The sequence below is a fragment of the Notothenia rossii genome, assembly GCF_949606895.1.
Source record: "Notothenia rossii genome assembly, chromosome: 6".
Lineage (NCBI taxonomy): Eukaryota > Metazoa > Chordata > Actinopteri > Perciformes > Nototheniidae > Notothenia > Notothenia rossii.
Window position 1 is genome coordinate 67,229,756 of NC_136909.1, and position 27,135 is coordinate 67,256,890.

Consider the following 27,135-nt stretch of genomic DNA (forward strand, 5'->3'; position numbering starts at 1 on the left):
TAAAATAGAACATTGTTGGTTTAATTTTCATGATCAGAGTGGTTCCAATTTTCTATCAGACTATTCATGACATATGAGACACACATTCAACTCTTACCAACAATGACACTGATTTGCTGATGAATTCTATGATTTGTGATCAGATTCTAACACGTTGATTACAAATAATAAAAAGAAAAAACATTTATCAAAACAATTATAATTACAAGGCATTCCAGTTTTCTTGTGCTTCACTAAAAAATGAAATCATAGTCAGAAGAAACCGATCTGAGAATTGTGCAAAAACCTATAATTATCACATTACTAGAAATGTATCACACATTCTAGTCAATGTAAACAACATTATAAGAGGATGTGCTCACAGCTAGCAGCTCTAATCTGTATGGCACCGGAGATCATTCAGGATGACCATTATTCATTAAGAAACCTGGTTCATCCTCGTAATTTTTTTATATACAATTTAAAAATCTGAGCATTTTCATTGTTGTATTTTACAAACCATAAATGCCTCAAATACATTTTCTCTGCAATGCAGAAAAACACACTTGGAGATAAAAGCAGCATCAATTTCTATTTTTCCCCCAAACTTTGTATAAAGTTACCCTAAACAAGTCACATGACTCAACTCATGTCAGTAAGATAAACAAGTCACCCTGTTTCCCAAAGCTTTAACCAACACCTCGCATTGCAAAGAAATCTCAATAGGCAAAATCATTCAAATGAAAATAAAAAGATTTTTTGTCATAATATTACATGATATCATTTCATAGCCACCAGGCCTATTTATTATAACTAGTTTGTGAGAAAATAGAAATGTACAACCTATTTCTTTTCTAATTTAGACCTAGAGATGGCACAGGAAGACAATCAAGGATCTCAAGTCACACAACATAGGGAGACATTTACAGGAGAAGGAGACAATATGGCAACGTTTGCAGTCAAAGTGCAGAGAGTCACAGATGATGAATAAGGGGAGAGATGAGGTACATTTTCTCGGCCATATTTAGGAGGCACTGAGGCATCACCATTGCTAGGAACACGATGAGGAGAAAATACATCAATCTGTCTCTGGAAGACCAAAAGGAAACAACCTGGTTTAAAAACAAACTGGAAAGAAAACCCACCAAATGTGTTTGTTAATGTGTTGATGACCGAACATGTCTTTGGGTCTTAACTCAGGAGGATGTGGGTCTTGGGGTCGGATGCTAACAAGCAGAGGAAGGCAGTGTGATGGAGTCTGTCTGGTAGTGTTGTTGTGATCATTAACGAGCCAAAGGTCAGAGCCTCTCTGGATCGGGAACAGATCAGCTGATCAGACACCTGCTGCTCAGTTTCCAGTGTAGAGATCCACAGTGCTGGAGCTCAGGCCCCGGCTCTCCTTCAAATTACGAACTCCCCGAGTCTGATAGGGAAACAGAAGGAGAAAAATCAGAGAAGAAACAGGAGGAGACAACATGAAAGATAGGACATAACAATTTTAATGATATAGCAAGTTACAATAAGCAACATTTCCGCATTAAAAGCACTAAAAACGAGAAAACCCATGTTATTTATTTTACTGAATCGTGTAACATCATTATTTTTCCCAAAAATGTCAAACCTAGAAAACCCTGTCATTTGAATCAAGGTAACAGTTTTTTTTTTTGGTTGGCGCTCTCATAAGTCGATTTGTATCCAGTTTGAAGCCACACTTTTAAAATCTCTATTGTTTTTAGCTATATATCTGAACCGGGTGAAGGAGTCATCATCAGGCACCTGGATCTTATGTTATCAGAGAAAAAAGCTGAGCAAAGTAAAGGCTCTCTGCCCCCTTTGTGTTGGTGTTTTTGTTATGGTGAAGCTTTATTTATTGTTTTTACTGGTTTATATGACTGGCTCTGTTTGGAGAGGATACCGCTGCTGTAAGAACCTCCTGGACAAGAAACACCTATCGAATCCTACCTCACTGAAAATGGGGGTAAAGACAACAACTCCCATGATCCTACACAGCTTCCCCCTCCATCTTTTGTTGTGTTGATTGAGAGACCTCTAGTGGTAGAAAACGGCAACCTGTGTTTAAGAGAGTGTAAAACTGTTTCTCACCTGGAACGGGTCATCACTGGTTTTGTTCAGGTAATTCAAGGAAGCAGCGCGCTTCATGCTGTTGAACAATCATTAAAAAAATAATGTTAATACTGTATCCTGGGTTCAAGTGCAAAATAAGTATCCACATGGAGCTTGAACTACTGCCTCAAAACAGCATTTCTTATTACTGTCTGCTACCCATCGTTACAGAGAAATCCTGTATTCTTACTTGGTGCTGCGAGGCTCAGGCGGCCCGTTGCCCTGCAGTTTCTTCACCAGCAGCTCGCTGCTGCGCCGCAGGACGTCCCGGAGCTTCCCCAGGGAGCCGCTGCGCTGAAGAGCCCCGCTGCCGTCCTACAGACACACACAAGCATCAGCACAAGCATTCTGCACTGAAGAGACAAGAACTCACATCTGCAAATCATTATCCTTTTACTGGATGTAGGCCAGTCCTGTTGTGAATGGCTGGTAGCAGCAGCCAAAAAGCATGGGGTCTCACAAAAAGGGGTTTACACATGTCATGAATTATATTATTTAAAGAGCAATTCATTAGGTGATGAAATATGTTGCTGAACCGTCTGCATTGTTAACGATTTCAGGCAATGCTAGCATCTTTTCACTTTCTGATAACTTACATTCAACATGACCTAATTGTACTGAATCATTGAGTAAATGTTCTTCTCAAATGGTACACCATTAGAACAAACTGTAGTCACTTCAGTTGGAGTACTGAACTCATTGTGCTCCAGTAAGTGTGCCGTGTCATTTTCCTTCATTCTGGTAAATTCATCTTCTTTTTTAAGAAACAATGCCAAAATAGCATTGTTTAAGAGTTTTTATTCGGTAATATTTGTTAATTTCTTTGTCTTTCATGATGGCAAGAATATCTTTGGGTTCAGGGTTCATTGGTCAACTTGGCCTGCTAGATTTGTCACTTTATTCTGATTGTTTTATGAACAAGTCAACCAGCAGATTAAAAGTTAATGAAAATATAAAGCTCAACGTTTCTTCATCCATCAATCCATTCATTTTGGAATTATAATGCTACATATTAGCTGTCCTGCATAGTGTGTGTTTATTCACTAACTGACCAGTAAACACTGTTAGTGTAACACCCTCTAGCTTTGGTGGAATGCATTCAAAACAATGTATTAACTTTGATTGTATTTTGATAATCATGATGCAATCAGGCATATCACCAGCAGAGGGCATTGTGGGTAAACCAGAGGATGTATACAGGTATTGGACATTTCTGTTCCACTGAGCAGAGACTCAACAGAATGATCGGTCTCCACTGATCGAGCAATACCACAGTCTTCTCGGTCCGATGCAGAGAAAAAGACAAAACTCCACAAATGAAAAACTTTTATTTGAGAATACCAACAAGTGTTGATGCAATAATCTTCACAATGCAGAATGGTAAATATAATGCAGTCCTACTTATACTAAGATAGTGCTTATAGACCTTACCATTAATGTAATTCCTCTTTGGGAAACTGAAGTCACACTATATATATATGTCGAGAATAGACAGTTCAATAAATAAGCATTCCACTAACACAACAATATTGTCATAATTATGTGATGTACATAGTCAATTCCTTTTGTTCAGTTGCATTACAAGTAAAGGTGTACTCATTGGAAGGAATGAAGAATCAGGTAGCATACCGAAAAGCCGTATAATGAATACACAGATCTAGAAATACAGCCTACACTTTTTAAAGAAGTCGTTTTACATTCAGTTAGTTAAACATCTGAAATAACAATATGTTGATCTTGAGGAAACACTCGCACTGCACTTTTTTTTCGGTTGTCTAAAAACATGATTCACCAGAGTGACAATGTTTACTTTGCAAACGACTGTGTAATAAAAACAAAAAGGCAACACACTCCATTAAGCTTCGTGTTCAAAATAGCCAGAGTGGACTGTACCACCAACACATACACCAATACACACTAAACTACTGTGGAATCCAAAGCTTCTAATACTGCACCGACAAATGAAAAGGCAATTCTGGCCATTATCTTTGATTTACTAATATTAAGCAATCTCTCAGGTGGCCAGTGTCCGTTGGTCTCTAGCATCGTATTAGCTTTACAACAGTCGCTAACATTGCTAATTCCCTTTGTAAATGTGAGCTACTGTGTATATATTGTTCAAGCGTAGAGCCTGCGTCAATACTCAATCAAACCAAGGACACCAGAGAGAGCGAATTGAACATGAATTGCCATGGCAACAGCTTGCTGTGATCTGACAATTTGCTTTCGACTGATTTCGGCCCTTCTGGTCTTTTTCACACTGTGGCACAAACTACTGCCTTAATATTCAGCCACAAAATAATCAACACTTTAAAAAAATGTAAACAAAATGATACAAATTAAAAAGGAAATAAATCTATAAAAAAAAAAAAATGGCAATGCTCCCTTCTCATTTCAGATGTTAAAAAGAAATTAGATATTTGGATTAGCATGTGAAACTATACAGTACCATTTATTTCTCAGCTGCTTAAGCGTTTGATCTCATTATTGGGAAGAACTAAAAACTCACCAACGACTAAAAAAAAAACTTTAAAAACTGAATAAAATAAGGGCTAAATACAGGCAACAGGTTGGAAGCTAGCTTTGAGGTCACCTTTCATTTGCTGTTAAGCAGATTGAGATCAATGCACAGCAGTTTTGATTTACATTGACTATTAACCGTTACTTCTGTGATTTCTCTAGTCAAAACCTCCTCAAATCATCTTTTGCCTTCTTCCAATAAATAACCTTCCTGCTCCCCTTATCCAGCCAAATACATCTACTATGTAGCTAGGAAAAATTACAAATGTGTGTTGGAGAGGAAAGAAATGTGCGAGTGGCTTGCTCACAGGGAAAGAGATTTCACACACAATGATTTGTTTACGTTACAGAGAAAGAAGACAAGCCTTTTGACACAGGGTTAGTGAGAGGAAAAGGATCGAGAGTGAAAGGAAGAGAGAGAGCCGAGATGAGAAGACCAAAACGTCCCAGCAGGGTGGGGGGGCAGAGATGACAGCCGCGAGAGGGTGGGGGGGGGGGGTGCTTTCTGTGTCTCTGCTGGCACCGGGAGGGGCAGAGGAGCTGTTGCTTTGTTGGGACAGAGGAGGCCAGAGGGAACGACAACACACTTCCTTTTTGCTATTGTGTTGGGGAAGGAGAGAAGGATGGAGGAATAATCTTGATGGCTTAGGCCTGATAAGAGAGAAAGAGAGAGAAACAGACAAAAAAAACAACGCACACATTGTGAGATTAAGAGATCAGGGTCGGGCTGCCTACGCTACACACCTACACAAATCTGAGCTTCATGCCTTTTCTACACCCAACATCTATCAGTTTGACTAATTGCATGTGTCTTTACTTCCTGTAACTTTACCTTCACACCCTGTTTAACAGATTTGTCATTCTTAAGTTAGTTATGTCACTTTTCAACATTTAGCTTTGTACATATTGTTAATAGTATTTAATGCTTGCTCTGGGGTTCCTTATCATTTTCCCATTGACCTCAGTGTCCATAAAAAGCGCTGTTAGCCTAAATTGAAGAAAAGCACCCTAGAGTTTATGAGGAGAGCGGTCTGCTTTATAAAGTTAGCAAGGTCCTTCCTCTGAGAGCTTTCACCCATCACAGCAGATGTTGAGCTTCGGGAAAAGTGGAAGGTAAACATTTCAAGAGCCGTAGACACTTTCACCAAAACATTGGTGTTACACTAAATGACTAGCTAATGTAGCTAACAGTTATTGAATACACTGAGGTGATTATGAAAATGATCCAAAAACACTGTATACAAAACAAATGACACAACAATAATATGTACAAAGCTAACTGTGTAAATTGAAGTAACCTAATAAGGATGAAAAAGCACTGTTGTAGAACGGTCTATCCTGCCCCAACTGTTCTGTATTAACTCCAGCTTGGGGTTTGATTACTTTTTCTAGCAAAATCAGGGATCCTATGCAAACAAGGATGTGAAAATCCACCTCTGTGAGACACTACAGCTCTCTGAGGATCTGCACTACAGGGTGGGTCAGTGATGCAGTGGGTTGGTGTTTGCAGTCATGGTGACTCAGCTGTTTCTCTCCTCTCTCTGGGTACCACTGAAGCCTTGGCACACTGCAGACAGCCAGTGACTGTGCACTGCAGACAGGAGATCTGCAAGCATCAGCAGTGAGGGGCATGCTGGTATTACACTGATCTCAAGAGGGAAATTATATTCTAGATAACATCTTTGCCCTTTATTGGAAAAAAGAACCTAAAATTGAGTGCTTTATCTGATGAAATATCTAAAATCCTGCACTTGTTTCGACCGGTCCACTGTTCCCTATCCTTTAACATTAATCATCTATCCTAATAACTATGACACTACATACCGAACCCGCCCTAGGAATGAGAGTTCAAGAGGGAGAGTACAATCCACTGAGTGAGAAACAGGACATTTGATTGACAGGCTGATTGGTTGTCATGGCAAGAGTTATCAACAAGGTAGTAGGTTAGTGAGTGACACGTAGAAACAGAAAAAAGGAGAAAAGAGGAAATCATGCAAACAGACAGGCAGCACATTGAAGCATCTAGCAGAGAGCGCAAAGCAGACACAAATATACATACACCAAGTCATGCAGGAAGAGAGACGCACATACTTCAGATGTATTACCGATTAACCTGAGCATCTCCTTAGTTATACCCCCACTTGTTCGACACAAACTATGTGAGCTCTATGTAGAGTTTATAGCTGTCAGGTGAAACACTTCTATAGCCTCAGTGAGTTCCAGAGTGAAGACATGTTTGGGCAAAGCTCTGAGTGATAGTTCTGACGGGCCTATCACATCGTCTCTATCTACACACACACACACAGACAGGACTTGACAAGCCTATTTTCTAAAACACAAGTTGTAGTGACGTATGTTTGCAGCTTTGTAAATGAATGGATGGATGGATGGAGTTTGTTAAGCAGTCTTTGAGTTAAAAAGCTCATGTTTCGTGACACATTTTAGACAATCTTTAACAAGCAGGAGTTTATTTCGCTGTTTGGACTGTGTGCCTTTCTACTGCTGTGGTGGTGACATGAATAATGAAATGCTAGTACAAACCGAACATGCCATCACGTTTTCCAAAAAATAAAGGTGCACGCTTGGAAATGTGCATGCCGTTGCTGGAGTGAAGCAGTTTTGAGTAGCTGTGTATACATATGAACATGTGTGTAGAGAAGCATCACATTGACACAAAAGCCAGCAAACTAAAACCCATCTTTCTGATTAAACGGATGGTTTGGATTTGTTTGAAGAGGTTCTTATCCATAGTCAGTATTACCTACAGTCAGAATCACAATCAGACCAGAGTATCAAGGAAACAATACACTGCTGTGGACGGGGAGAACTTATTTAAGCTACCTTAATGTCAGATTTAAAACATTTTTGACTCCGTTTAGAAATGGGAATTGAAGCCTCTATCTTGGCTCGCTTGAAATCCACCAGACTCCATCGACAAAAATAGTAATTTTACCTTGCAGATCACAGAAGTTGCTTACCTACAGATGCATCTATTGGTTATTTTGTTTGTGTTATTGTGTGACATGGCTGTTTTAAAGGGTTCAATTCAGCAAAGTCACACAATGAGACAAAGCAACTAACCGATGAAAGCTGTGGGCCAGCAACTTTCCTGCAAGGGAAAATTGTGCTTTTGTCTGGTGGCTTTAAGGAGAGCATAGAAAAAAGAAAGGGCTTTCTTTCTGCAAAGTAAAACAGGGAAAATATTCTAAATAAAACTATCACAAGAAAAACGTCTTGCTTCCACAGAAGTATGTTATTGTGTAATTATTTAAAAATAAAATGGATCATTAATATTATTTTATGCATGCTTCTTGGTTAATATTAAGCTGTAAGAAATGCAAAGTTCCTCTCTGTGAGAAGAATAAAGGCATTCTGATTATTACTGAAGGTGATACTCTGACTATAGATAAGCATTTCAAACAACCCTATTTCAGAAAATCCAATCTATACCTTTAAAGAGAGCGGCAGATATGAGGTAAACAGACATTTATAAACCATGTGTAAACACAGTTAACACATACGGTCCATTAGTGTGCATGTTAATGTTGAGCCCAGCAGTCTGCCATAGCTACATGCATGTTTGAACTGGGTTTGGTGCCGTGAAGGGTGTGGCTGCACTTTAGTGAGGGGGGGGGGGGGGGGGGGCACAGGCTCAGACGAGGCATCACTGCTGGCACAAACCTGCACTGTGCTTTATGGAAGCATCACCAGAGGGCTTCTCTGAGCTGGGAATCAGCTCTTTGCTAACAGTGTTTATTTATCTGCTGCAATGAATGTCATGCTTCCAGCTCTGACCCCTTTATTAAAGAGGGGAGGGGTGACAAGACCAATGGGACACGCTGTGCAGAAATAAAAGCCCTGCGGCAAAATGAAACTAACGATTGTTGAAACACAGCCAGAGTGGATGGTATAATGAGACAGTTAAACAGCAGCATAAAGAGCTGCGTATCAACTGCCCAGATCAGGGAAATGAACTTCCAGAATATTGGGAAAAGCTGTTGATTTTTTTAACAGCAAAAACATGAGACATCCTTATAGGGATTCCGAAAGGATGCATCTTTGTGAGTCTCACAAAAGCAGATAAATATTTCATGTGGTTGCCAGGGTGCCACAGAATGAGCGAGTGCCTTTTTGTTACCGCTCCACTTGTGCAGAAGCAAAATGGTGCCAGCAGAACGGCCGCTTATTAAAACAAGACACTGGGACTTCACTGTCAAGCAATGGACGACACAAAACATGAACATCTACTCAGATGCTGTCAAAAACAACGGGTTCGGCATGCCAAGACACTCAATCAGCTTTACAGTTTTGGATAATCAGAATGACCTCACGAGAGGAACAAGGCATGTCTACAAGGAGGCTATGGACTGGTACAGAGACGGTCAAGAATTAGGCAGCCATTTCATCTATAAAAAAAGGTCACAAACCATATATATATATATATATATATATATATAAATAAATAAATAAATAAATAAATAAATAAATAGGTCAGGCAGGAATTACTAATTTGTTTGGAGCGAGGGCTTCCTGAGCGGTGCATCCTCTAGAGGGGCTTCTTTCCTGGTACAGGAGGCAGAAGAATCTACTTCCTGTTAAACCTTTTCTCTCAAACCCTAATAGAAGCAGGAAGTGTTTCAATATGTTAACAGAAAAGTAAACCTACCTACTCAGCAAGTGTTTTGACTAATAAGCGTTTATTGAAATCATTTTTTATTTATTTCATTTTAACAGAATTCTTACATTTTTTATTTTATTCATCACTATATTATACAATTGTTTTTATTTTAAATTGTTATTTTATATTGATCACTTATGTATATATATTTCGTATTTATTGTATTCCATTTTATTTAATGTCGTCTAATACTAATATTATTTGTATTATGTTTATTATTTACTGTATTGTGTTTCAAATTATTGTAAAATAATATTGTAAAGCTAATCAATATATTATATTAGTATTATCTTGCCATGGTCTCAAAATGTCATGTTGTTTTTGTCTAGGATGTTCTGTACCAGTCCACTCTCTGTGATCGCCACCTTGTTTCACCAGTGAGGTGTACGACTGTGTGGACTCTTTAGTGGATTTGTACTCACCCCATTCCATTCGGCCCCAATACTCACTTCCTCTCCGGTCTCAGAGCCGCTCTCATACTTAACGCTGCTCAGGCTCTCCCTGCTCCTCCGCCTGTCGCCGTCTGTATCCTTCAGGATCTCCACCACACGAGTCTGGTGAATGGGGTCGATGCCCTGATGGGGACAAAACACAAGTGCCACACACAAACAAAAACACAAACATGCAGTAATTAGAACTAGCTCTGAGGTAGACATTAGCTGGTTGATTAGGATGAGAGTGTGGAGTTACATGGAGGTATTAAAAAAGGGATTTGATGTTGTCCGTCTCTTTGAATTAATCACTGTCACAGTGGCAGAGACTAAGGGAACATTTGAAATGTCTGAAAGATGGGAGTGGGGTTAGGGGTGAGAGGTGGAGGCTCTATGGGGGCCATCGCTGAGAGTCAAACCACTTACTGTGCTGCTCTGGATCCATAGCATTGTAAAGAAAGGGAAAGAAACATCGTGAGATTTGGGGGACATATTTAAGCATTGAAATAAGCATCGACATAAACAGGACACTGATAAGTGAACAGGTATTTTGTCTGTAAAGTCAATGTGCGCTGACCTGCTTGCGAGACCTCACAGCGCACTCCTCCAGGGTCTCAGCAGCCTCCAGCTTGCCCTGCCGGCGGTACAGGGCCCCCAGGTTCCTCAGGGTGGTGTTCACTGTCGGGCTGGACAATGGGACAGGCAGAACAATATTTACCCAAAGGTGAGGAAACTAAAAAGGTTCACAACAAAGCTTCCTGTGTATATGACTACGGAGACTTTACCTAGAAGGAATTTGATTCATCCTAAAGACGAGTTAAAGGATTTTAAGAAGTTCTGGAAACTTTTAGTCTCAAGTTTCAGAGGGAAACAAATCTCCGTGTGGGGTTTCGAGTAGGAGGTGTTGTGTTATTCTGTGATATAGGATCATTTTGTAGCTAAAGTTAAACAAATAACAGTATCATTAATTCATTATTTAAATTTTTTAAACTAAATAATTTTTAGTTTTTTGATAATCTTTTAATTATTATTTAGTGTTCTGACAAATATAATACCATGAATTGGTGTCTTTAAAACGATGCTTGACTATATAATAATTTTTTTATGAATATTAAATAAAAGGTAATTTAAGTAAAAAAAAAAATGTTTTGCAAAATTAAAAAAGGAAAAATAAAAATACTGTAAAATAAAAAAACATTTCTACAATATATTAACTTCACATATTTATAAAAGAACACATTTGAACAAAAGTCAAGAGACTAATCCCTGGCCTTTATGACATGTCTTTATTTCTGACTTAGCCTTACACCACGCTGATCCCGCTCTGCCTCACCTGTTGACTTTGCAGGCCTTGTACCAGCCTCCGTACTCTCCGTAGGGAGTGTTGTCTCTGTGCTTGCCCTGGAAGTAAATAAGGGAGGAGAGGAAGAGAAAAGGAGCGTGACTGGGAGTGGCGGTTAAAACTGGATCAGCTGCATTTCCCCAGTGTTTACATAAAACTACCAAATGCTCGCTGGAGCTTATAGTGCGTGTGTGCGTGTGCGTGTGCGTGTGCGTGTGCGTGTGTGTGTGTGTGAAACATACTAATAAAAGGGTTGTATTTCACTATTCTTTACCATGCTACAGCACTGTTGTATTTCATGTTGCCAGCTACGCTTTGACACATTTATTTAATTGAATTTGCTTTAAATATTCTTGAGGATAAAATGACAACCCCCTCACCTTGCTCTCCTCTCTTTCCTCTGCATGCATCCAGATGGGCTTGTTCTCAGCTGCAGACAAACACACAGGAGAGATGGTCTACACTCGGTACATGGTTCAACAGGACTGGACCTCAGGATGTTTCACAGATTCCACCAGGAACTGTTTACTATATACTTTTTGGATTGTTTCTACGCATTGTGCTACACAATATCAGAAGAGGCTCGTGACTCCTGGCATCTGCCACCATCAGTTTCAAGATGGAATTGAAACATTATAACACTGGCCCAATATTACTGACAGTGGTAAATATGACTATAATCCCAGAGATTATTTAAGAATGTTTGAATTTAATATTCTTTTTCAGATTCGAAATAAAATAAGAAATGAGAAATTATATCTCAATACAGAAGAGACTATAAATGCACTTTGTTTTAGAAACAATGACCGTCTTTTTCAGATATGAGTAAACTGACATTTACACGCAACCATTTCTACTTACTAATGCACTGTTTTCATTAAATATGCCATTGAAAAACACAAACATAGCCCTTTTGACCCAAAGATAAAAGCATTTAACACCATTTGCTTTTGATCAAATATAAAGCATAATTTCCTTTCCTTCCCAGGGACAAACTGTTGCTGCTTAGCGTTCCTGTTGCTGCTTCACTTAACCTTCAACTCCAATCTGAGAGCTAATGTCAAGTCAAGTGACTCGTGAAAAATAAATCTCTCAGAAAGAGGAGAGATGCTTTTGCTTAAAAAGCGTCAGAGCGCTTCACTGTGCCGACTTTCTTTTATTCCCTTTTCAAAGCCCTCAATCTAATCCCCGGAGAAAAGCCAACAAACAGCTTCGCTTAAACCAAAAGAGAAGAAAATTGCCAGAGTTCTTCAGACAAGTAAACTCTTTATTCTTCAAAAAGTTTGTTTTAGATTCTCTGTGTCCTGAATGGAGAAGGTTAGAACATCGTCCACTTTCTAACCATCTGTCCATCCCTCACTCCGCTCGCTGGGGTGAGACAAACAGTAGAGGACAAAAAAATATATAATCTATAAAAAATATTTGACCCACCACCAATTTTCTACAGACACATTTGTTTTTCTATTGTGTCGATTGACTCCACCACTGCAATACAGAAGTAAACCTTTGAAATGGGTGCTGCCTTACACTACCATCTACAATATCTCTGATGAGACCTTACCATCAACAGATCCAAACTCTTTCTCATGAGCACGAGTCAGAATCTCTTTGTACAGAATCTCAGCCTCCTTGTATTTCCCCTGTTTGAGGAAGCAGGACGCCTGAAGAAGAGAAAAAGAGAGAAAGCATATTTGAGTTTTTAGGACAGAGTGAAAACACATACAGAGATGCTGTGCCTCCTGACAACAGGAGCAGTGGATCTGCATATTCCCCCAAGGCGCTGTGACTCAAAGGATGGGACTGGACCTCAGAGGCTCCCTTACTGTCTCCATACAGCCTCGCCTTCATCAGTGAGACCAGGTAGAAATATTGATACACTCGAGTATTGCCATATTATGTTCTGTGATACCGTATGGATTCACAATAACACTGTTGGTTTGTTAAAAGTTTGTTTGGGTAACCAGTGCTTTTATTTAAGTGAGTGTTGAAAGGGGGAGACGGATGGAATGACACGCCACAATTGGTCCCAAGACAAATTTGAACCTGGGTCCTTTCCAGATGGACCAAGCCCTAGTATAAGTATGTGGATAATTGACTGTACTTACCAAAATAGTCTTTCTAAACAATCCTGCAATCACTTTGGATTCATTACATTTGTTGTTGCAAATAGATAAATAGTTATTCCTTAGCTAATTATGGCCCAAAGGCAGTGTGTGGGATCCTACTATTCGGATGCATAAAATGTAAAAAATAATGTTTTATTAGTATGGTGTGATTGATATACTACTGACAGTTTCCCTAAACTACAATTATTTTGTCTTTTAAATTGCAATATACCCACTTGCTTTCAGTAGCGCAATATATATATATTGTATCATAACCATTAAATCATGATAAGTGCCACATTACTGGCAATACACAGCCATATTAATGAGGCTGCTATTGTACAGAAGTGTGACATTACCTAATACGAACCTTCCTTTCATAACTGTTGTTTTGAAAAAGCATGTGTTGGATAAAATAGTCTCCCTTTTAAAATTCTGGTGCAGTGAATATGTGAAAAATATCATGGTTTTAAAAAGATATTTCCAGTGGAAGCTCGGTAGGCAGAGAGCAGTAACAGTTTACATTGGCCCCCACAGAGACACTCTGGCTGACAGAACAGATGAGTCATTTGCTCACAATATAACTAAGCTCTGCCTGTGTTTATCTTGTCACCTTCACAGCTCAACAGGGACTGCACTTATTTTCAAAGTATAGAAAAGCACAATAAAAGCAGATGTAGTGGTTTTAACGTGTCTCTCACCAGGTTGTTCTTGGTCTTGGCCACGTTGGCATCGTCTGGCCCCAGCCTGCTCTCGTAGATCTCCAGGGCCCGGCAGTAGTAGTACTCCACCTCCTCGTACTTGCCCTGGTTCTGGCAGAGCAGAGCCAGGTTGTTCAGCTGCTTGGCCACATCTGGGTGGTCCTTCCCCAGGACCTGAGGGAAATCAGGGACAAATAAGATATCAGTTTGTGCTGCTGCCTCAAGGTCGTTAGCTTTCTCTCTGAATGTCTCCTTTATTTACAGTTTTCAGGAGATCTATTAAAAGGCTGGGAGATCAATAGAGAGAATAAAGAATGAAGCTTTTTAGGGAAACTCATTGCGCTCTGCTAAGCGCTGTCCCTTTGCCTAATTCCTGTTCTCCATTTTCATCTATGCTCTCAATTAAACTCGTCCGTCACGGGAATGTCCCCCAGCGGAAACTTCACAGATAATTTAAGAAACTAATTTCCGTATTTATGCTGGTGTTAGAGAAGCTCGATCTTACATTGTGGAAATATTACCACTTTGAATGACTTTAATACAATGGGCTAATTGTTCACTGGGAGCGGGTGCTGCGGGTGGATCTCCTGGTGATCCAGGGATGTGGCCTACCTTCTCTCTGATCTCCAGAGCCCTCTTGCACAGCGGCTCGGCCTCCTTGTACTTCCCCCTCTTTCCGTACAGCACAGCCAAGTTGTTCAGCGTCGCAGCAACCTGGATTTACAGGAAGAGAACACATATATAAATGAGGCTGATTCCTTTATTTGTTTTGTTTTTGCACTGGGATGTTAGCCACCTGGATTACACAGGATGGTAGTAATAATCCTTTGGGTTTCATTATTCTGTATCCAGGATCAGACTGAGTGACAGCAGTAATAACAATATGAAGCAAACAATGTGTCAATAGCTTCCTTTATGCCTCACAACGCAATGTGTTGCCATAGTGTAAATCATTCATACAGATCTGTTCCCAGAGGCTATGAAAAAAAGCACAATTTAATGTTTAATGTCTCACTGCAAGCTCATTGTAGTTTGGTTTATGCTGGATGTAAGAGCAGCCATTCAGCAGCTGTGGTTGATTCACTGGCACAGGTTAAAAATCCATACTGTGATGGTGGAAAAAGCTGACGGCACAGAACAAAAAGGTACAGTAGACCAGGGGTTTCCAAACTTTTCAGCCCGCGACCCACAAAATAACAGTGCTAGAGACTGGCGACCCCCTGTCGACGGATGGGGGGCTAGTGAATTAATTTCAGTTTTCCGCACTCTCGCGGGAGTGTCATTATTCTCTCACTACTATCACTACTACTATTATTAAAAAAAAATTAAAATGTATAAAAAAAAGTTACGGTAATTTTTTTTTTTAATTCTCCATTTTTATTTTGTAATCATCTCGCGACCCCCACTCGGGGAACCCCTGCAGTAGACTGTGAGGTAATTGCCTCTCAGTCTACAGAGTCACAATAATAAACCACCACAAGATAACTAATCTGATCTATGAATATGTCCCCATGGAGATATGGTTGCTATGAAGATGGTGGAGTCTTACAGCGGGGTGATCTTTGCCCAGGGTTTTCTCACGGATGGACAGGGCATCGTTGAGCAGATGGGCGGCCTCTTTGTATTTGTTCTGATCCCTGAATGAGAAAGAAACGGTAAAACATGATGAGTGTTTCTTGTTGTTTTTGCAGTAAAATAGGAAGAATAACTAGCAAAAGCTCATATTTGAAGGCATTTCCGACCTGTAGACCAGGGCCAGGATGTTGAGCATGGTGGCCACGTCGGGGTGGTCGTGTCCAGAGGTCTTCTCCAGGTCCTCCAGAGCCTGCTTGCAGAGAGGAACAGCCACCTCGTAGCGGCCCTGGGAGGCGTACTGGATCACCAGGTTGTGCAGGGTCCTCAGGCGGGCGGGGATCTCGTAGCCCCCCTGCTGAGCCGCTGCCACCGCCGCACTGTTGTGTTGGTGCTGACCTGTGGGGGGGGGGGGCACAGGGGAAAGAACAGTTTGGACGTCAAAAGAGAGGGAAACTCAGACCTGAATAAAACTCCATTTGCAAATCTGTGTAATAATTACATTATGGGTTATAATCCAATAAGTATTTATTGGCATGACAACATTATCTAACCCAGTGCACTGTATGGATAGTCATGTTCATTTACTGAGAGAGGGGTCGGACACCAGATAATCAGGCCTAAATGAGGTTAGCATTACAGCTAAATATGCCAGATTTCCTCATTCAGAGCAGGTGAGTTTATGCGAAAAATGGAATTGAACAGGAATAAAAAATTAGACATTGTCCTAAACATTTTCTTCACATTATATAAATCCTTTTTGATGAACATGTTTTTTAGCTCTTTACTCTGAATGATGACGTTAACATTATGGCAGCAAACTGTCTTAGAAGAATTGTCATAATATGATGCTGAAGGGATGGATCCTGTTCTCTTACTTCCTTGCCCGTGCTCCTCCTCGTCGTTGGGGAAGAGGTCGTCCAGGGAGTCCTTTGGTGTTTCTCTATCCTTCTCCTCCTGCTGAGAGGAGAAAACAAACCAGTCAGTCATGTTAACTGACAGCAACCATCTAGCGGCAGTCTTTAAATATTTAAGACGATATGGCTATCAAGATAACTATATCTCATATTCAGAAAAGTATGCCATTGGGGGTCATTTAGACCAATACATTCAACATTAACATTTCAATGATACATTGTATCATAAGCTTCATGTTGGATACAGTTGTCACTTTTACACACAATTCACCTTTTGACATCTGTGTATGGTGCTTTATTTTAAACTCTAGTAGTATGTCTACCTTGACATATATATCTGCTCTGTCTATCAATTTTCCTGTGTATCATTTGAGAAAAAGACCAGAAACCCTAAGTGAGAAATATGATATATTTTGGTTTCATGATGATACCCCTTGGTTTATCATTAGTTTGACATTAGGTAACTGCCTCTGTAGATTGATATGTTACTGTGTGGAGATCTTTTCTTATTCTGATACAGCTATTCAAACCTCACATAAACACTGGTGTGTGTTCTATCAAATGACTAAATGAGATTTGAGTTGGGCTTTAACACAGACGCCTGTTATATGTTGAATATGAGAAAAGTTGATTCCAGGAGGAATTCTGCTTATTGGCAGGATGGCTTCCTGCAATAAGCAGCTAGGGGACACAGCCTCCTTCTGCGACTACGAATACGGTCAGAATATGCAGCAATTCTCTGAACTGCTGGATCAATAAGGACCAGACCAGAAAGGCTCATTCCTGGAAGCTGTGATTTTCTTCCTGTATCAGATATATAGGCAAATTCATACTAAATATTCCAAGTAGGATCAGACACTGGATGTGTAAATAGTTTTCGGACTGTTTCTGTCCCATTCTGCTTATAATAAACAACAGCTGCATAGGCTGAAAAATAAAACAACATTCTATCCCGTCAATTGAACTCAGTGCTTTTCATGCTAAAGAGGAATAATGTATTTTAAAGGATCCTGCACATAAAACATGGTGGAAATGAAATAAATCAAACTATTTCAACCCAAGTAACCTAATAATACAGCTTTCATGCATCCTTAACAACATGTCTTACAGTGGGCGAGACGTCCTCGTCGTACTTCTTGAGCTGGTTCATGAACTCCAGGTGCTTCTTCTCCTCCTCCAGCTGGGCCACGCTCTGCTCGCTCTTCTGCAGCTTCTGCTGGGTGTTGGCCAGCTCGTCGCGCAGCCACTGGTTCTCCTGGCAGAGCCTCCTCACCTGCGCACGCAGCTTCTGCTTCTCCGACTCCACCGCGTTCAGGTGGTTGGACAGGGCCATCATCACCTGCGATAGAGACAGCATTCAGGAACTGTGAGCATTTAACGGAGACAAAATGTCGCAGCGGTAACGCAGGAGAGGACAAACTGAGGCTGAATGAATCATGATCACCACACAAACTCGGTTTAGAATGAGGAAGCAGAAACTCACAACCAAAAGACACATGACTCGGTGGATTAACACCAATTTACTACATTCTATTCAATCCAGGCTGAAGACTTTTTCAGTTTTTTTGCTGCCATTTATTAAATCAAATAATTATTCAAATCTTACACAGCACTGTTACTTTTATTACAAGGTGTAATGTGTTTTATTCTGCTTTAGCTCGTTGTTATTTCTGTTCTCTTGGCTCTTGAATGACTGGAAAGGTACTTACATGTCATTGTATGCGTTTACTTTATACTACGTTGTGAAGTGTTTTCGCACTTTGAATTGCCTAGTTGTTGAACTGTGCTATATATAAAAAATGCCTTTACTTTCTTACTCTGAACCATTCTCTCTTTGTCTGCTGTATTGTAACCCACCTAATTCTCTCTTAAGCTCATATTATTCTGTCGACCAAACAATATCTCACCTGCGCTTCTCCCAGGCCCAGCTCGATCATCTCCACGGACTTGCGGAGCAGGTTGGACTTCTCGTGCACCAGGTTGGCCTCTTCGTCCTTCTTTAGGCACTTGATGGTCTCCAGGAGGCTGTGGAGGATGGAGTTGTGCTCGTTCTTCAGGGCCTCCAGACCCTGGATCACCAGCTTGGTGTTGGAGATGATCTCTTCCTGAGTAAGCTTCTCCAGCTTCTCTTCTCTTGGAAACACCATGATGGACATATTCTATGTAAGATTAGGGAAACCTGAGAAAAAAGGAGTGGAGAACGACCGTTACAACAGGCTCGCTCGCTGGACACTGTGGGAACATTTGAACGGTTAAAAGGACATGTTTGAAAGGGTCTTCTGAAGATGCAGCTGTGCTTGTTTAACACTTTCATTCACAACAAAGGACACAAGAGCTTGGCTAACATGTCTTATTCGTTTTCCTCTATTTCATTCAAAGTATCTTCAATTCCAAATGATCTCCACCACTATAAACCATCTGAAGCATTCTCTGCCGGGGTGAACCGACGGAATCCACTCTCCACTCTCTGTTTAAAGATATCAACGTTTGAGTGTGTGAAGCCTCGCCCTGATGCAACAAGTCATTTCTTTGCTCCGCTAGCATGATCCACTAGCAACGAGACAGCCATAAAAAGGTAATGAACTCACGGTTTATCACTAGAGGGAGAGGAGAGATTCAAATTTCATGAGTGGGTAGGTCGGTCATCTTTTTTTTTATTAAAAAACCCCAGAATGAATGCAATACGATAAGAAGAAGGGTTGTTATAAAACACATAAGTTATACTCTGACCAAAGGAAAAACGGTTTAATTAATGTATACATACAGGTGTGTAATATCTGCTGTACGTGTTAGAGATTGCCGAACACTCATTGAGTCTGTGGAATATCTTTTGTAGATTGGGACTTTTATACAGAACCACAATAGCTAATGCCTAATGATATTATTACACAAATTGCCAAATATTGCACGAATATTTTGCCATTTCAATGCCATTTTGGAATAACTGTGCAGCCTTAGTTGTGAGCATGGCCACAGCCTGCAGAGTGACAGTGGGCGCACAGATGCTGCAGTGCTCCTGTTGCCAGCCCTTTATCCAAACAGAGGCCAAGCCGGCTGCATGACTGGCTGGAGAGTCAAGGAGAGGATGACATGACAAAAGCCTATCTCAGCAGCTGGTCAAGTCGCAGAACACTCCAGTGTCAATAACACAGTGTGCTCTGTAGAAATGCCAGACCTTTGGGTGGGTGCATGGAACATGTGCCATTTTCCCCAAACAGACTGGAGACAGCCTATGACTCACAGAGCCACGTCCCTGCTGGATACATCAGGGTAATGTCGCTGCCCTTCCCACTGGGCTCCAGGCAATGTAAAGCTAGTGCGTTCATTATTTCTGCAGCAGGGGGAATAAGAGGTTATGGAAGAGGGGCTTGCCGTGCTAAACACCAGCTGAGAGCCATCTGCTAAGAGAACAAATACACTACACCATTAGAGAGCCGCTCCCTGCTCTGCTAATTGCATTTCCGCAAATGTCTATTAAAAGCAGTGCATAAAAGAACAACATAAGCCTAACCTGAGCATAACGACTACAACAAATAGCTATATTCTTAGGAATGCGACACAAAATGTAATAGCAGCCAAGTTTAATCCTGCGGTTGAAAGCTGGAATTAACATAGCTGCAAAAGATGTGAAATGATTTTCTTAATATTCATTGGGTTAAGAAGGAATATTATCCTAACATAATTAGAAATGGCTGTTGGAATTGTAATTATTTTCATTATATTCAATTCATCAGATTATTATGAATACAATTAATTGATTAACGTTTGCCTAAAAAGCTTTGCAAGATCAACCGTCCAATCAATAATAGCAGCTTTAATTGCCGGCCACTTTAAGTTGTTAGCTTTCTGACTTCTTACAAAAGAAAAAGGGTTTTCTGGTGCATTTTGAGAGGACTCTTGGCACATTTACAGCTGACACAAGCATAGGCCGAAACAAACATAACTGCATGTGTTGCTAGTATCCAGTCATTAAAGAGGAAGCTGTGCATGTTGCATCATGTATTAAAAGCAGGGCAGTCAGGGGAGTGTCATTTATGATGCTAATACGTGTAATGATGGACACTGCACGAGCACGCTGGGGCAGCTACTAAAGTTAACTAATGGCCAACTGGATGTCAGATAGCCGGTAGATATTATCGGGATGACACTGGAGCCTGTGTACGACCAGCTGGAGGATCCGGAGAGGAAGAAGGGGGGCAGCGATCGATACTAAAAGGTATCAGGTACCCTACCAGTACAGAGTGAATGGGAGGATACAGCTAAGATGTGAAAGGTTATTGTTTTTACAACTCAGACTAAAAGCTTTACTTTTCTTTGGTTCATGACCCCCCTTACTTAAATCCAATGAAGAACTCAAAAAATGCATAATGTTCGAAGAAATAGCCAATGTTTTCGTACACAAAGAAACATTCCTGAAGCCTCAGGGTAGTGATGGAAAAAGTGAAGGGTGGAGTAAGCTTGATGCACATCTGCTTGCATCTTGTTTAAGATGTTAAAAGCTTTAGCATTGTTGATGGATTCATACTAGGGATGCTAAGATTCACCGATTCGCATCGGCATAAACGTTCAAGATGCGAGTGCACCGGTTGAAAGAGTGCACATCGGCTACAGTTTGGGTTGAACTTGCTATGCATCGATTGTAGCGTCTTTGCATCGGTAAAAAAATGATTCATTCATATAAAATCCCCTCATCCTGTCAGCGCTCCGCAGAGACGATCTTTGCTTCGCACTACGGAGGCCGAGAGTCTCAGTTATCAACACACACGGAAGTCGAGGAGAAAGAGAAACACAGCGCACCGAAAAATACCTACAAATCAAACGTTTGGCAACACTTCGGATTTTTCAAGAAAGACGGTCAACTTGAAAAATCGCTCGCAAATTGTAAACGATGCCGTGCCGCTTTAAAGTACAAGTAGTACGAGGAACTTAGCAACGCACATAAAGAGGCGACATGGGGTCTGCGGCTGAAAAGAGAAACCTGAAAGTTAGACATATGAGTTAAATCACTCAGTGAGGTGTTCTGTCAGAGAGAGTGGTGTTTAGTTTACAACAGCCTGTGACGGCCAATAATAGTTTAAATGTCTTCCTTACTGTAAGCAGTTATGAAAGAGCCGTTTGTGAAAGGTTATTTGTATTCTTTATTGTTCATATAGAAACCACTGCTTTCTGCTCACTGGTGAGTTAGCCTATGGATGAGTGTTAAGCACATCAGGCTGGCAGCTGTAAGGGCATTGCACTATGGTAGTTGTTATTTGCACATTGTTCATCATGGGCAATGCATCCTTAAATTGTTTGACTGAGGTTTTATACAATTTTACTGTACTCTGGAGAGTTTTTTAAGGTAAAAAATAAACAGCACGATGGGATGCGCAGTACTAGTAGAGAGAACCAAATATGTAAATCACTTTAGTTAACTTATGATTTGCTGCATATAAGGAATAAAACAAAATCCTCTGTCGTACCATATTGAAGTATCATTATTTTTGCATCGTGTTGAATCGCATCGTATCGAACTGTATCGCAACAGGGGTGAGTCGTATCGTATCGCATCGCCTGGTGTGTCAAATGTATTGCTGGCAACGTATCGAGATGCGCATCACATCGGCCTCAGTGATGGAGATGCACTTCCCTAATTCTTACAGATCACATTCTACTACACGGTACCCAGAGGTGACTTTGTGCATGTCTCCTCTGCAATTGACTATTTCCTTGCACAATATATACGATGATCTCTTTACAGGAGCTACTGGAGGAGCAGTAAAAAGCTAGTTCGCAGAGACAGCCAACCTCTTCAAAGAAGCGTTTCCCACATCACATGAACCCATTTTAATCAAACAACATATAAAAGATTAATAGTAACAAGCACTCATTCTGAACCACTTTCAGAGATTACAGATCACATTTTTACCTAGATGGATGTCTAGAGAAAGTGTGATCTCATTGTTGCTCTGCATTTTAAAAAACCCCATAAAATATCAAAATCAAATATAGATATTTCAAAAGGAAAGAATTCCTTGTAAAAACAAACCAGTGATGGTCATTGTAAGTTCATGTTAAGTACACCAAAAGCAGAACTACCAGAGGGAGGGCTTACAATCAGTGAAATAGTCAGCAGACAAGTAGTAACACGTTTGGGGAGAACTTGACCACATACATATAAAAAAAAAATATATATATATATATATATATATATATATATATATATATGTTATACCACACATAACTGAGAGCCATTTTGTGCTGTCAATACGTGAGTCAGTACTTTACATAACAGTCTATCACATGCTTTAAAGTAATTAAGCTGACTCTAATTTGCATTTGCAAAGATACGACTGTTGTATAGAAGTTTGAACATTTAGACTCTTGCTCTCTATCTTCACTATGTTACAAAAAGGCAACAATAAAAGTAAAGCATCAATTATAAAATATAAATGATAAATTATAAAACACAGGTTTTGCTTTAAGAAATATCAGACGGGTGAGAAGTTTTCTTCACAATTGCAGTGAACAGTACTTTTCTCCTTGGAAGGGTTGGACCTAAGCGCTTCCCTTCAATGAACATGATTTGAAATGATCTCAACATCAAGTATGCTCCTGGATCAGACAGCTTTTTACCCAGTACAGTCGCTCAGAGCCTCAGCAGTTAAACGCCTGTTAGGATGAAAGGCCTGACGAGCTGAGAGCATGAAGTAGCTCACAAAGAGAAGAAGCGCTTTCATGTCAGTCAGTGGAAAAACAAACAGCTTCACCTTCGTATCATTCACCGACACCTGCATCATCAACTGTTGCTTTCCTCAGACTGCTGGAGTTCATATGTCCTACGTCTTCAAAGAGTTGTGATGAAGTCCAACAGGCTGGTTTCTTAAAGCTGCCCTTGAATTCATCTTTAACATTTACTTTGTTGGTGTTCCATACAAAACATGGGCACATTAAACTAATGATAGCATCACAAGATAATAATAAATGTAGCAGCTATAACTAGTTAGAATACTAAAATACACTCACTATGTACACATCACACTTATAAACTACAGCTCAGAATCATGTCATTTGACCTTTTATCCAATAGACCTCATGACAGGGTACAGGAGTTATCAGGATCAAGTGTTAGTCATGTTCAGCAGCAGCCAGTTAAGTAGCCATTAAGAAGACATGTTCACTTCTGTAAACACAGGCACACCAGAGGAAAAGCTTTTTTAATAAATCCCTCATTCGGAGCCTATCATTATATCAGAAGCTGGTGAAGATGAGACCTGGTGCATTAAGAGATGTTTGATTATACAACAGATAGGATCAGTTCAGTAAAACGACCTATTGTAATCAAAGTATAGCCTTAGGATGAAAAACAAGGCAAAAAGGGAATATTACAAAGAATGTAGATATCCATTAGAAAACCCCCTAAATGCCTACTAAAGGTTTAAGCCATATATGAATAATGCCGTCATTGTTTGGCCACAGCTTGCTGGACCAGGAAACTAACCTCAGTTTCAGTGGCAGATCAGAGTCTCATACTTTGGTGAGGAGCTGATGAAAGAAGGACTCGTCCTCCAGCAATAGCGCTGAACGCTGGCCAAGTGCATTATAAAATGACTGTGCAAATCCACAGCGATCCTCCTTCAAATGAAAAAGGAAACCTTCAGGGTGCCAGAGGCAGATGGAAATGAGAGAGGACAGGGATGAGAGAGATGAGCGCCGATGGTGGGGAGAGGAGGACGGAGCTGCTTGCGGGATGACGGTGACCTTCCCACTGCTCCGTCAGAATTAAAAACAACAACATGAGCTCAGGGCGCACATCGAGAGACGGCCCCGCCCACAGCTGGAGGAGAGCAGAGGAGGGTGGAGATGCAAGTCTGATGGGGGAGGGACACATCCTGATCTAGACTCTGCTCCTTTGCACTCATCAGACACAAAGGGATGGATCTGATGAGACTCAAAAGGGTGACACTATTTACATGTTACCATGTAAGTCACTACAAGGCCAGCACCTACTGTCTCATTGTACTACAAAAAGCTCACGTCAATACATTCACACCTTAGGACCAACCAACACAGTTTCTGATAAGACAACTTTCACTTATAATCCAATCATTTCGCTTTTACGATCCAGCTCATAAGTGATGGGAACATTTTTAAGCCACCAGACAAAAGGACTATTATATTTTAGAACATTTTCAAATGTATAAACCTCTTAAGGGACTTTAAAAGGCTTATTGACACAGCAGTGATTTAACGACTATGTGGTTTCTGATAACATGATTATACTAACTCATATTAGCCCCTAAATATCTGGCAATAGACCACCTTTGGTCTTATGAGGGAAATCAATCCAGAGTAGTGTTAATGCATTCCCAGATGTTAACCACACCTAAAGGCACCTCCACTGAAGCAATGTTTCTTATTCAACTATTAAACAAACAATACATCATAATCTCCTATGAAGAAAATAACCTTCAAACACCACAAAAGCTAAATGTATTTTTTGTTATAAAAAAACGAACACATTGTTACAATAACAACTGAATAGACATGTCTTACTCAGACGTTGTTTTGATGAGGTGGATCAGGAACTGACTTGTCATATGACTCAACCTTGCAGAAGGATCAAAGGTCATGTCATATTGCAGCAGGAGTCTTTCCACATCCAGCCCAGATATCAAATACCAGAGAGGGTTGCACAGAGTTATGAAAGACAGTGCTGTGTTTATAGAGAGAAATGTGCACTCTCTCTCTCTCTCTCTCGTTTGTCCATCCAGAGCTCCACTCTTCATTAGCCTCCATCTCCACGGAGGCCTCAAGCCTCACATGATCACGTCTCCCTTTAGAAAACACCATCAAGCTCCCTCAGGGCCTCGTTCGCCGAATCCTTCCCTACCACAGCATTACAGTCATTCAAATCGATTGTGCTTTTGGAGAGGACAAACTGAATGACCTGTAATTGCGTATAATTGTGTACTTTATACTGCCAAGTATAAATCTTCCTGACTTAAGGGCATGATGAAACCACTAAATACTACTTTTTCTTTTATACAACTGTATTGAGAAAGCTAAGCTTGAAATACTTCATGAGCAAATGCAAAACATAGCACAGGCTGCAGGAACAGGCCGTTTGAGAGAGGGTGTGGTGCTTGATGGAATTAAAATGATCAAATACTAGGGTAGAAAAGGGAAAACAAGACAGACTATGGAGAGTGCATCAACAAGCCAGTGGACAATGTCTGTGCCATCTCCCTTGATAAACATTTTCTATCTATTTGATGAAGTTTGACACCACCGGATCACTTCATCTTGCTCTGTTTACTGCACAGCAGTCCAACAACACTGTATGGATCACTTCCAGACACAAAGCAGAGCCAGCCATCAGGGAGGGTGTGGCGGGGTCTGGGACAGCCAGGAGGGAAGTGCCACTGTCACTGCCCATAGTCATCAATCACTCCACTGAAACCAGCTGCGAGAGGGCTGCTCCCCACAAATGGTGGTCTGAACACTGCCTGCATGGATTTTGCTAACGTTACTGATGCAGAAAAACTGTATTGTTGCAGTGGAACCTGTGCTTATAACACTCACGCAGATGTACAATGGTGTCGCCCTGATCAAACACAAAGCTCGACATTTGATATAATGACGTGGTAGCTACATGTTAATGACTTTGCACAACCGTAACAAAAATTTAACACAAACAGAGTCTTCTGAACATTTCCAAGTTAATCCCAAACTAAATAAAATGGTTTATCATTTAACTCCAGCGGTGATCATAATTAAATTCACATTTTGTTTTGACTTTTGTAGCGCAACACGGGGATTATTATTCTACATCCATCTACATGATTTAGTGTTAGCAATATGGGCACATGTTGCCTGTTATATAAACACGGGTATATTAATTATAATGATATTGTAAATGCTCATTGAATAAGCTACCCCACGGTGAAGCTTGCTTTTTGATCTGCTAAGCGCTCTGCTTAGCAACTTTGATAGCTAGCTCCGGCTAACCAGCTAGCATCACCACTCCCTAGCTGCTCCTGCCGTTCAAACCACCACCTTAATCATTTATATACACGGTATTTCACAATGATATCGCTTAAATACACGGTCACATAGAAGCTTCACATATTTATAATATTAATTAGTGAAAGTACATCTGTTACTTACCAAGAGCTAGGACTGACGGCTAGCTCAGCCCCTTTAAATCCAAAATGTCTCCGACACCGCAAGATTCTCCCAGAAGCCCCTGCGGCTGATTTAATTAAGGTGACGTCATGTTTTGGTTTCGATCCACAGGGTTGGGTCAGACAGTCATGGATGTATATTCAGATATGAGTCAAATAACACAGTCAGTAAAATAATACAAATGACATGGCCATTTATCTGTTAAAATAATTAGTACCGTTAACTATTGGATTGCCAGAAATCTAATCTGAATACTTTGGAATACATTTTAATTAGGCCTATTTCAAATTCAGACATTGCAACTTAAAATAAAATAAAGGGTTTAAAAACAACCATTTGGGATCTGGAAGTATTATTTTTTCTCTTTAAACATCTCAAATATATTAGGAAATTCAGTTGATCAAATTACTCTCCCAAAACCTACTGGCATCACTACAGGTGGGCTACAATATTATGTTTTTGGTTGAAAGTGCAGACATAATTTTTTTAATGTTTTTATCTCACTTTTAAAGACATACGACCACGCTATAAAGTCATAACCAGTCTACAGTCATAGCCCTTTATATATACAGCCCATATCATAGCCATATAGTGTCATA

General features: G+C 40.3%; 1 protein-coding gene across 8 annotated transcripts; it reads right to left on the bottom strand.

Annotated features, from left to right (window-relative positions):
* On the bottom strand, nucleotides 1-26,645 carry klc1b (kinesin light chain 1b). Of its 8 annotated transcripts, none has more exons than XM_079689434.1 (17): nucleotides 26,519-26,645; nucleotides 18,277-18,548; nucleotides 17,478-17,708; nucleotides 16,331-16,409; nucleotides 15,623-15,851; nucleotides 15,430-15,517; nucleotides 14,493-14,594; nucleotides 13,881-14,054; nucleotides 12,636-12,735; nucleotides 11,455-11,504; nucleotides 11,066-11,133; nucleotides 10,310-10,418; nucleotides 10,159-10,167; nucleotides 9,724-9,876; nucleotides 2,294-2,418; nucleotides 2,083-2,140; nucleotides 1-1,402 (listed from the first exon to the last, which is right to left on the bottom strand). In XM_079689434.1, the coding sequence occupies exons 2-17, from the start codon at nucleotides 18,523-18,525 to the stop codon at nucleotides 1,328-1,330; spliced, it is 1,899 nt and encodes a 632-aa protein (XP_079545560.1). In that variant the 5' UTR covers nucleotides 18,526-18,548; nucleotides 26,519-26,645; the 3' UTR covers nucleotides 1-1,327. The 8 variants fall into 8 exon arrangements, with proteins under 8 accessions (XP_079545560.1, XP_079545558.1, XP_079545559.1 ...); XM_079689432.1 differs by having other exon boundaries at nucleotides 16,331-16,412; XM_079689433.1 differs by lacking the exon at nucleotides 26,519-26,645 and adding an exon at nucleotides 23,850-24,124 and having other exon boundaries at nucleotides 16,331-16,412.
* Nucleotides 26,646-27,135: the final 490 nt, after the last annotated feature.